This window comes from Onychomys torridus, chromosome 12 (genome assembly GCF_903995425.1).
Source record: "Onychomys torridus chromosome 12, mOncTor1.1, whole genome shotgun sequence".
In the NCBI taxonomy this organism is placed as follows: Eukaryota; Metazoa; Chordata; class Mammalia; order Rodentia; family Cricetidae; genus Onychomys; species Onychomys torridus.
In genome coordinates this window covers 72,555,914-72,568,345 of record NC_050454.1, presented here as the reverse complement: position 1 = coordinate 72,568,345, position 12,432 = coordinate 72,555,914, and the positions used below count along the sequence as shown (strand labels likewise).

At 44.7% G+C, this 12,432-nt stretch overlaps 1 protein-coding gene across 1 annotated transcript; it reads right to left on the bottom strand.

The window, feature by feature from the left end:
• Positions 1-4,114: 4,114 nt before the first annotated feature.
• Kcnj15 (potassium inwardly rectifying channel subfamily J member 15) lies at positions 4,115-9,197 on the bottom strand. Its single transcript, XM_036203179.1, has 2 exons — positions 9,128-9,197; positions 4,115-5,262 (listed from the first exon to the last, which is right to left on the bottom strand). The coding sequence occupies exons 1-2, from the start codon at positions 9,195-9,197 to the stop codon at positions 4,115-4,117; spliced, it is 1,218 nt and encodes a 405-aa protein (XP_036059072.1).
• Between the last annotated feature and the right edge of the window lie 3,235 nt (positions 9,198-12,432).

Below are 12,432 nucleotides of genomic sequence, written 5' to 3'. Positions count from 1 at the left end.
ATGAGGCCTCTCTGCTTCTTCTTCTGTGACATAGTTAGCAGCAAAGCTTTGGAAAGAACCTGGACTCCATCCATTGGTGCTTCTCAGAAAATCCTGCAATTCAGAAGAGATTGATAGTAGCTTGTTGTAACATACAACAAGTAACCATTTTGGTGGGGCATCTGGAGAACAGCAACTCAGGTCAGACTTCTGCTTTGTTTTTTGAGACAGGGTCTCTCTTTGGCCTGGAACTTGCCAAGTCAGCTAGGCTGGCTGACCAATGAGCCAGAGGTTTGTCTCTCTCCACCTCCCCACTTCTAGGACTACAAACTCATGCTACCATGCCCAGCTTTTTCATTCCTGAGTCCCAGGGTGGGAACCCAGGTCCTCATGTTACCAGGACAGCACTTGGCTTAGTCACCTTCCCAGCCGCTCCTGGTGCTGGTGCGTTCCTTACACTTTCCTGGCTTCCTTTCTTAGTGATTCCTTTGCAAAGTAAACAACACGATGACACAAAAGGGTGAGACTGACTGGCAGCAGCACCTCAGGGAGCCAGGTAAATCCTTTATTAACACTCCAGCCAAGTTCAGGCCTCTGCCATTTTGCTGCCGGTGGAAACTTCAGAGCTGCTCAGATGCCATTATCTGAAGCAGGTAACTACCCATTGCCAGCCACAAACCTGAAGATCAGTGGACAAGCAACCCACATTAAAGGCAACGTGGCAGTGGCCCCACAGGCAGAGTGTGTAGTTGACCTTCAGAAGTGAAATGGGAAGCTCCATTAAAGGGGAAGTCAAAGTGGGTGAGAAAACTCAAGTGTACCTCGTAGCCGGCCACCATCCCATGACCAGATGCTGCCTCACCAGTGTGCAACACAGGAAGTAGAAATCAAGACAACATAGGAGTAGATTTTTAGTTTTAAAAATCTCGTCAGGGAAAACAAGGGTGAGCTAGCCTTCATCTGAAGTGACTCTTTAAGTGTATAGGCCAAGAAGACTCTAGAAAGAAATCATGCGTGGTGGCATCTCCATTGCAGCCCATGGTCACCAGGCACAGAATCAGCACCTATGATGAGTCTGTGGTGAGCGTCCTACAGAAGCCCAGGCTCTGCACACACACACACACACACACACACACACACACACACACACACACACATGGACACACGGACACATGCACACACACATACACACACATACACATGCACACACACATACACTCATACACACACATACACACACACACACATGCACACACACATACACATGCACACACACATACACTCATACACACACATACACACAAACACACACATGTACACACATGCACATGCACACACACCTACATACACACATACACACACACACATGTATATTCTAATTTTACATTTCAGTGATATCAAAACCACAGCCAATTCAAAGTAGAAATTTAATTCAAATAAAGATCAAACAAAATGGGTGTTTACATTTATCTAAATATTTGGTCCACTAATGAATATCATTATTTTTCTTACCATTATGCATTCATTTTAGATATTCAAAAACTGTGCTATTAATTTCCCCATGAATAAAAAGAAAAAAGAGAAACAATGTTTAGCTCCCACCCCCAACCCAAAGTGGCTCATTGTGAGGGTCAAAGGGTGAATCTCTCCTCCAGTGTCTGGGGTCACAGACAGCAAGCAGAATCAGTGGCTTGTGGTATACACTGATCTGCTGCTGTTGGCCTCCAAAACGAAGCACATTTGAACAGCCACTGAGAAGGTCGACGCATTGGGTTTCTGAAAATTACAAAGCTTTGTTTAGGTTAAGCACTCCATTGTTTTAATGACTCTTAGGAGTCTGTTTCCATCAGAAGCCTGCCTAGATAACATTTACCACTTAACTCTTCTGTCAGCATATTAACATGAGAACATGTGATTCAAAGTAATACTAGCTAAGAGATTCTGGAAAATGTGAAGTTTCACACCAGTTGACTATAGAACTACTTACTAAATATTATAATATGATTTATTGTACTTTTTTTTAATAGATGAGCTCATGTAGTGCAGGCATTATGTCATCAAGGCTGGCCTTGAACTCTTGATCCTTGTACCTCCACTTCCCATGGGCTGGGATTACAGGCATGTGCCAGCACACCTGTACCATACATTGGTTTTGAAGGCATTACATATATTTGTGTGTGAAAATAAATCAAATAATCAGATATTCCAAATGTGGCTGAAAATAATATCCCCAGTGATTATATAAAGATGATTGAGTCTGACATGCTACCATTGTACCGTATACAGCAGAAGCAAGCTGAGTTACTGGTATCAATCAGATTCAGATGGGAACCAAAGTGGACTTTGTATGAAGGATTTCATAATGCGATAGAAAAGTCACCACAAACAGCGCTGTGGTGTGATTTTTCCTATTGATTCTACTATAATATACAACCCAAATACACAGGGTTAGTAGCTAGAGGCACAAGTATCTAAACAGGCAAGCATCCAACAGTTTTTGAAAAGGCAATCTAAAACAGCCTGCCATGAAATCAAGAACAGAAAAAATACTCTTGAATGATAGAAGATAACACACACACACACACACACACACACACACACACACACACACACGTGTGCACACACTTGCACGTGTCCGTGTCCGTGTGTGTGTCCGTGTGTGTGTGTGTGTGTGTGTGTGTGTGTGTGTGTGTGTGTGTGTGTATGTTGCCTGCACATTCATGGTCACATGGCACTTGAGTGAATTTACAGTTTGTCCTGATTTGAATAAAAGGCGCACACACCTTTTACATATTTAGCCATTCCTGGCCATTTATTCTCTTTCCCCAAAAATGCAGGCCTTAAACTAGTTTTTTGAGAGGGAAATGTTCCCCTGTAACACTGAGTTGTATGAGGGGTGTCTGGATACCAAGCATGTGCTTTGGGCTCTTGCACAAGGGTCCTCTTGCTTACAGACACCCCTCCCCCTGCTGCTCTTCTTGCTGTCACCCAGCCTCACAGGCTGCAGCATCTATGTTGATGTCCTACACGGTGACACAGCTTCAATTTTCTTTTGTGGTGACCATAATCATCAAGCCACATACTTATTGTGGCTGTGACAATCACAGCTCTCAGGGAGCCACTCCGTTCTTAACACATCAGTAATTTTGTGCAATTTCTCTGCGGCCGAGGTATGTTCACAGGGAAAACTGAAATATCTGAGAGACACGTGGACTAACACCACTGACAGGCGGGAAGATCTGGAGGCCATAAGGACGTGGAACCCACGCAGCCATGTTTCTGTGTAGTTCTAGAAAAACGACATTGGCAATATTACTCAGAGCAGAGCTTACAATACTGATGTTTCCATACGCCTGGCCGAAACCTGATTGTGTATATTGCCAATGTGTCACTAAATGGTGCTGTCTGGCTTGTTTGTGAGGGGCATTTGGAAGGAAAAAGCGGCTAGTGCATGCTTCCCCCAAAGGTAACGAGGACAACAGAATCCAGATGTGGACATATGTTCAGAACTCTTAAATCCTGACTTGACTACTTTCACTCCACACAATTAATCCACTGAAAAAATGTAAAAACCAAATGACTGTGTTCGAAGTCCCTGCTTCCTCAGCACTGTCTGGTCCTTACCAGACAGCCATCTTTGCAGATGTAACTTACGTGCTTGAGCACGAGAAGGAGCAGGCTCTTAGCGGCGGTACAAGCCAATAGTGAATCATGCCTCAGCATCAGCCGCTGATGATGCCCTTGACAGGCGAGTTAAATAAATACTTGGTATTATAGGCTGGTGTTCTTCCACAGACATACATTTCATTCGCTATCAACATTGCTACATGTCTGTCTCCAGAACAGCTAATCTCTCCATCTTCTACACTTACTTCTTCAATATATAATTCCATTTGGTGTGTGTGTGGGGGGAGGGTCTGAATTTGAGTGTTCACCTCTGACCAGGGCCTCTGAAGAAATCCTTTTATATGTAGAGATGCTTGTTCAGCCAGCAGACCAAAGAGAAAGGTGGGTCATGAATGAATATCTGTGTGGTTTGGTATCAGGTCCACCCTCCCATGTGCACAGCGGCCGTAGCTTTGGAGAGGAACCCTGGTCAGGAGCAGCTCTGGGGCTGCCCAGAGGTCAGCCTGGGTCAGACATTGCTCTGCTGTAGCAGGAGGCTCCGGAGCTCACGCTCCCTCTGATCCTCCTGCCTATATTGCTCTTCCAGCTTTTGTTTTTCAGAATCCGCACAGTAGAAGGTGCAATCGGGGCTCTTCCGGATCTGCTCAAATTGACTGAAATCAGCCACATACTTTCCATTTTTGGAGAGAGAAACCACAGGCACAAACTCAAAGCCCCAGTAGATCTCCTCTGGGATGTAAGACGTTCGGCTTTGGCAGACGGCACTGGTGGACTCCACAGTGGCATTGAGAAGCACAACCAGTTCAAACTCCTTTTCCTTTAGGTTCTGGGGGGTGAGGTCCCGCAGTGGGCTGGTCTCATCCAACACATGGTAGAAGGTCATGGGCAGAATGAGAAAAGGGCTCTCGGAAGAGGAGTCCACGTGGAACTTGACGGTGGCCTGGTTGAGGAGGATGCGCTCTCCCTCTTTGGTGACGTGTGTCTGAAGTAGTTTTCCCGAGAGCTGGCACTGGATCAAGAGACTTTTCCTCATGTTGGCCACCTGGATGACCAAGCACAACTTCCCGTTCTGCTTGCTGATGACAGCACAGTGGCTGAACTTGATGGTCTCAGCTCGCTTTTTGGGTCTTGCAATTTTGGCCAAGAAGGTCCCTGTGATGAAGATCTCAATCAACGTGGTGATGACCAGTTGGGCAACCAAGAGGCAAATGGCATGAGGACACTCCTCTGTGATGGAACGGACCCCATAGCCAATGGTTGTCTGGGATTCCAGGGAAAAGAGGAACGCTCCTGTGAGAGAATCCACTTTCATGATGCAGGGCGTGTGGTTAGAATTGGAATCCCCAAGTTCTAAGTCACCATGAATAAAAGCTATGGCATAGTAGACCACTCCAAACAGAAACCAGGTCATCACAAAGGTGGCAGCGAACAGGGTGAGTTTGTATCGCCACTTCATGTCAATGACCGTTGTCCACAAGTCCTGAAGGTAAAGCAAATAGATGCCATCTACTTTGTCAATTCTCACATTGCTGTGTCCACTCTTAGACATGACGCGAGGTCTGTGGGCCTTGAGTCCAACTCCATTGGTATGTTTCACCAGTGGGGAACTGGACATGCCAATGTGAATGGCATCCATTTTCAGGCTCCCTGGACCACCTAAAGAAATGACAAAGATGTGTCTTACAACTTTTTTGGTGGGACTTCCAGAAAGTAGAAAAGACAATAGCAGAATCCTTTGGTTACATTTTGGCTGTGACCTTCTACCACATGCAATAATTATACTCTATTGCCATGTGTAATAAGATTGAACGCTCAGTTGTCCCTTGGTATCTGGGTCAATTTTAATTGTCAATTCAACACAATCTAAAATCACATGGGAAGAGAGTTTCAATGAGGGACTGTCTAGAGGAAATTGTCTAGGCCTGTGGGTATGTCTGTGAGTATGATTTTTATGATTTTCTTAATTGAGGTGGGGAGACCCACCCACTGTAAGTGACACCATTCCTTGGGCAGGGGGTCCTGAACTGTAGAAGAGTATAGAGGGTGAGCTAAGCAACCATGCTCTCCTTGCTCTCTTCCTCCAGCGTGGACTCAATGTGACTGGCTATATCAAGCTCCTGTCCCTGTGACTTGCCCTCGATTATGAACTATAATCTGGAATTCTGAGAGAAAATAAGCCCTCTCTCCACTTGTTTATATATGTGTGTTGAGGGGTTGTGCTGACTGAGGCCAGAAGAAGGAATCGGATCCCCCAAAGCTTCAAGAGTTACATGTGATTATGAGTGCCTGGGTTGCCGGACTTGGGTGCTGGGAACTGAACTCCAGTCCTCTGCATGAGCAGTAATCTGTCTTCACTGCTGAACCATCTCTCCAGGGTCCCCCTTAAGTTACTTTTTGTCAGGGTATTTTCATATAGCATCAGAAAGCAAGGCTAAGACAGTTTCTAGGGACCCCTGTTTTTAGGACCACCACCGCCCCCCATGGATACAAAACTCTGCTATGGATCATGATTCCTTTATGTAAATGACAGAGTAACTGCATTTCATCTGTGCATCTCATTCCCAATACATTAAACCTTCTCTAGATGATTTATAAAACTTCATATGATGTGCATAATGCATAGAGAAGCAGCTACTGTGCTGTCTGCTTCAACAATGTCTGCATGTGCCCAGTCCAGGTGCAACTGTCCCCAGGATCTCAACCCTCAGTAGTTCAGACCTACAGGTAGAGAACTCAGGAGGTAAAAGGAGGAGGTAGAAGGAAAGGTGAGTGTGGATAGAAGTAAGAAAGTGGAACTGTGAAGGCAAGACTACCTGATTTGTGCCAACGTGGCAAGGGCAGCTGAGTAAGCGATTGAGTCTTTGTAGGAGAGTAGCATGAGGGAAACACTGATTTTGCAGCTGATTAGCTGTGTGAGTCAGCACAAACCTCTAACCTTTCTAGACTCGACTCTTTAATTTTTAAGAGGGAGCAAGTCCTTAGTGCTTGCATGCATTTTTAGCCCACTCTCAGAACCAGTGTTGGTCCTTGTTTGCTTTTTGTTGCTTAGCAATAAAACACTGATGGAAAGCAACTTTTGGAGGAAAGAGTTTAGTTCATCTTACAGGTTACAAGTTGGGGCAGAAACTCAAGGCAAGAAAGAACTGAAGCAGAGACCATGGAGGAACTCTGTTTACTGGCTTGCTTCCTCTGTCTTGCTTGGCTACCTGTGTCTTTCTTACACAGCCCAGACCTGCCTGCCTAGGGGATGGCACTGCCCACAGTGGCCTTGTACCCCCAACATCAATCATCAATCAATAAAATGCCCCATAGATATACCTACAGGTTAGTCTGGTGGAGGCAATTTCTCAAGTGAGATTGCTCTCTTCCAGGTGATTGTATTTGGGTGAAGTGGACAAGAACTATGTCAGTCCTACTTTTACATCACAAGATTTTGTTGTGGTTAGGTAAGCGTCGAAACAAAGCCATATTCTAAAACCAAAATAAGTTACTTTTCTCTTGAGTGTACAAAAGGTTATGCAAATGTCTTACAAAATGTTACCAGCATTTATTTATAGTCAACTTTAATGATTTACCATGATAATACTTAAAACTTATGTGACCAGATTCAGAACTGGTCAAATGTTACATATGTTAGATCAACCACCTATAAAACAGTTTTGGTATATATATTCCTGCAAATCTGCAGAGCCAAAGTAGTATTAATACATTTTTAGACTTCCTTTTTAACTCACATACTTTAGAGCAATTCATTTGCCTCCCCCATTCAATGAATAATGTAGTGTCTATGGTTTCTCTTGGATCTGATGACATTTGGGAAAAGTCAAATTATCAAGCAACTAAAGTCCCACTAACAGCAAGCAATTAAACTTTCTTAACGTCTCAGTTGCCATGCAGGTTATTCTTAGACAAGCACCACCAATGTCATTTGAGGTATGATATTTAGGTATACATGAAATTCTGCCCCGTTCTTTAGTTCAAAATAGAGCCAGCAGAGGAGTTTATTTTAAGAAGAAATGAAAGGGTATGTAGTATATTTAAAAACTAAAGGGTATGTGGGGTATCTAATGTAGTAGCAGAAAAGAATAAATAAATAAAAATTAAAAAACCTACCCAGAAGCAGCACTGGGCTCCCAGCTCAGTCCCAGGGAGGCTTCACTCTGCTTCAACACCCAACCGCCTGAGAAGAGCTGGCTGAGAGACCACAGAGCATCTTATAGCACCTGCCCACTGACTGAGATGAACGACCCTACATTCCGTGAAAAACATAATGTTGGCCCAGATTACAGAGTAGCTCTACCTGGCTGGCTTTTTTTTTTTAACCCTACCTCATTGGTATTTTAAGAATTGGGGGAAAATCCCCCATTTGAAAAACAATAGATGGACATACAGAGGCTTATGATTCAGACACTAATCTTTCTGGTGGGGGGGGCATTATGCCAATAAAAGTTTTGAAATGATTGCAGGCAAATCCTTTCACGGAAGCAGTGATGGTCCCCATAGGAGGCCAGCACCTGCCCAGGATGCAAAATGGAGCCACTGGGCCATCTAATGTTCCTGCTTCAGAAGAAGGCATGTCTCCTACTGAGTGACCCTTACTGAAATGACTTTTTTTTTTTCTTGGAAAGTCAGTGTTTTGATTTCATTGTAAAGGAAGCCATATGTTACTCTAGTTACTTGAAGCCTGCTGCACCCTTTCTGGGGTCATCTTAGGGAGCACGGGCCTCCCTTCTTGTACCCTGGACGACACTTCTTAGTCCATAAGGAGGAAAAAAACAACCCCACTGAAGCTTGGAAAGGGCACGCTGGCATGCCTGAGTGTGGAGACAAGCTGGTGACAGGGGCCCTGCTGAAGATAAACACAGCTTACATGCAAGTGACGGGATGTACTTAAGGAGAAAGGCAGAGGAAAGAAAACAGCAGTGAACACACATGCCACTCAGTCCGCTGGAACCAAAACAAGGGTTTAAGTTTTCCAGGACAAGTGAAACATGATTGTCCTGCATACAGAAGAGATGTTCGCCCTACAGCAGTCTCCAGACTCTGGGGACTGTGGTCCTGTTCCCTGGAAAGTAGCACTGTGTGGCTTCTGTTTCTCCCTTGTCCTTGCTGGGGACTTGACCTGGCTGGGGATGAACTGCGTGCTTTCCTGTTTCTGCTAAGCGCTTGCTGGCTCCAAGCCCGAGCACCTGGTTCTGGGGTCAGTGGCATGAGCAGTGAGTGATTCCTAGCAGTCAGGGTTTGGGACCCAGGGCCTCTTTAAGTGCATAGTGCAGAAGTGCATGGTTCCCTGTCTGAGGGGAAGACAACAGCTAAGGGACATGGGTCTCAGGAAAGCCCATCTCCTCTGCCCTCCAAGCCCTGCCCCCAGTCTGGAACCCTCTGCCCTCCAAGCCCTGCCCCCAGTCTAGAACCCTCTGCCCTCCAAGCCCTGCCTCCAGTTTGGAACCCTCTGCCCTCCAAGCCCTGCCCCCAGTCTGGAACCCTCTGCCCTCCAAGCACTTTCTACCTGGTCAGTCACTCTGTAGGTCAGGAATCTTCTGCAGAGCAAGTGGCACGTCCTTGCTCCCCTTCACCCACCTGGCTACCATGGGCCTCTGCTATGGCCTGAAAGAAAGAGGGACAGACACGTGCTGTTTACAGGTAGATCCAGAACACCCACCAAAAATGGCCCCCAAAGGTTCCCTCAAAGCAATGGGTGTGGCATTTACCTTTGAGTCCCTGGCCATCTGGCAAAGTGCCCAGTACAGGAAAAATGGCCAAAATTTTTCAAGAATGAAACCGTTGTTACCACCACAGCCCTCGCTGAGAATCCATCCCCTGGAGGGAGCTCATTGGCAAAAGGCGCTGGAGAGAAAGGGTCAACCCACCCCCACCCGGGCCACAGGGATCTGAGCAGGAGGCAGGAAGGGGAAATGTGGAGGAAGTAAACAGCACACACTGGAGGGGAAGAGTCCAGAATAGTCCCACCGCCGAATACATTGCTCCTGTTGACTCAGAGTTAGGTAGAAAGGACTGTCGACGGCAACATCTCGGGGAATGACAGACTGAGCTTCGATAGAGAGGAAGGAGGCGCCAAGCCTGTGGAAGACACACCAGTGCTCTTCCCAACACACCAAATCTCCCTTTCTCCTCTGCTCTATGTGATCTGGTCTAAACCCAACTTGAGGTGCTTCTGCATTATTCTTTTCTGAAATTGTGTGTGTGTGTGTGTGTGTGTGTGTGTGTGTGTGTGTGTGTGTGTGTGTGTGTGTGTGTGATTTGCTAATCATTTATCAACCGGTTATCAATCATCTATCATTTTGCCATCTTTTATCCACTACCTATCATCAATCTATAACATGCAACAGCATCTATCAAATCACCTATTAATCTACTATCTATCTGCATTTCACCTACCACCTGGCTACTGCCTATGTCCTCCATCTACCCACTTTGCCTATTATGCAATTTTTTCAATCAATTTTACACCTCACTCAGTTATAAATGCTTCTTATTGCTGATCAGTCATTATTTACATAGTTATTGGTTTATAGTTAATATGTCCCCTCCTGTCAGCTCCTTCAGCCTCACACAGACCGGATCTCAGTGTGTCCACTGCTTGACTGAAGGACAGCCCCTTGCTCCTTGCTCTGCTAAGACTGGTAATCTGCTTGGTGCTCATCAGTGTTTTAGCTGTCTGCCTCACTGGCGTTTACATTTCACAACATGTGCTTAATTTCCTTTATCTGCTGCTCTGCAGCTTCCGTTGAAGAAGTGTGTGCTTCTTGGGGGCTAGAGAGATGGTTCAGTGGTTTGGAGCACTTGCTGCTATTTCAGAAGACCCAGGTTCAATTCTCTGCACCCACAGGGCAGCTCACAGCCATCTGTAACTCCAGTGTCAGGGGGTTGGATGCCCTCTTCTGGCCTCCACGGACACTGCATGCACAGTGGTGCACACAAACTCATACATATACATTAAATACATGTATAACATTTAAAAAGAAAATCGCTTCTTATACTCCCATTTTATACATTTTAATGCCGTAGCCTTTGATCTTTTTCTTAGTGGTTCTGCAGTCCACAGGGCTTATCTCCTATTAAGACATCAGTAGTTTTCCATAAGTTAGATATGGGTAGGCTGATAAAAGGGCATTATCATATAATTTCTCCTCTCTTAATCTTTCAGATAAGTAATACCCTACTAAAACCATATGCACAGTGTTAGTCTCTGGAAATAACATTTAGTTTCCCAGGTTTTTTTTTTTTCCTACTGTTAAAGCTCACAGGTTGGGATTATAATTCTCAGAACTGTGATATCTTCACTGGAGTCCTTCAAAATATTGAATAGAGAAGTCAGGATCGCCCTTTCCTACTTCTAGCCAGGAAAGACACAGGGCATGAATTCGTTAGTTCATTCTGCAGTATGCCATTTCTTTTCTGAAGATAAAGGAAAGAGAATTCCAGGTTGGGACTGAACTAAACAGTAGGCATGCTGCAGAAGGCACTTGGCTGCATGAAGAACAGAGGACAGCTGGTCTGGTGGCTCTGGGGATGAGACAAGGCAAAGAACTGGGGAAGAGTCATCAGGAAGAAACATCTCCTGACAGAGAGGCTCTTGGGAGAATGGAGGATCTGGGAAACCAAGCAGAGTGCACTGGGGCTTATTCCCTGCTGGAAGTAAACAGTCTGTGAAGGATCAGGAAGCTGTGGGCCACTTAGAAGAAACATGTAAGGAAATAACAGTCAGGAACAGGGCTAGAAGCATCCCAAGTGGAGAAGACACAGATTAGATTAAAATAATGTAGTGACAGGCATCGGGTCAGAAAGACTTGGATAACCATAGCGCAGTGGTTCAGGGGAGTACCAATAGAACACCCTGACATGGCAGTCACGCCTCAGCATGTGCTTTCTACATGGAACCCTTAGTGCGCATCACTGTAGTCCTCCAAGGTGAGCACTACCATTTATCCTTCCAGAAGGACAGAAGACACCTAGACATACAGAGTGGCCATGGAGAAGTGACTCATTCACACTCTCAACACTGACTCATGGCAGTACTGTACTCCTGGAACCACATCTTTTACCAGCCTGACAGAGTGCTCTGGGTTCAGACCTCCAACCACCTGGAGGATTGGAAACCTAACATTGTGTGTCTAATGAAACTCCACATGGTGTTGCTGCTGCTCTGGGAGCATGCACTGTTTCCACCGTGGTATGACTACTGCTTTCCTCAATTAGGATGAGCCTTACTCTCTCTGCTTCCTCCCAGCACACTGACTAATACTCTATCATCCAGGTGTTGAATACACCTGCATATTTCTTCAGGCATGCCCAACTCCACCATCCTTGTAGATGAAATGCCACTTTCCAGGTGTCCCGAGCCAGGGACAAAACTTTTAAAATCAGAAATACATAGAGATCCTAGTCAAAACTCTGACATATTATTTACATTTATTTTATAAGACATAGATTATAAAGTATATGTATATTATGTATTATGAAATGTATACCAAATATATGTTATGCAATTCATATTAAATATGTATTATAACATATTAGTTATTTGTGCAGTACCAATAATTCTAGCTAAAATTAATCTACACTAATTATGTAAATACATTATTTATATTTTGGGCTGAATACATGTTATGATATAATATAAATAATTCTGGCCAAAACTAAACACAGAGATATTTTTAACTCAAACAACAATTTTCACCCATCATTTTCACTAGCCCACTCCTGTTTACACAGTACATTTTTTTTCTAATTCTCAAAAATATGATCTTCCACCTGCCACAGATACTTTCTTAAGAAAAATAAACGCATTTAAGAATCACTTCC

Coding starts and splice junctions, on each gene's coding strand:
- Kcnj15 (XM_036203179.1), bottom strand. CDS start 9,197: ATGGTAGCCAGGTGGGTGAAGGGGAGCAAGGACGTGCCACTTGCTCTG. Junction 5,263..9,127: donor GAAGATTCCTGACCTACAGA/GTGACTGACCAG, acceptor TCATTTCTTTAG/GTGGTCCAGGGAGCCTGAAA.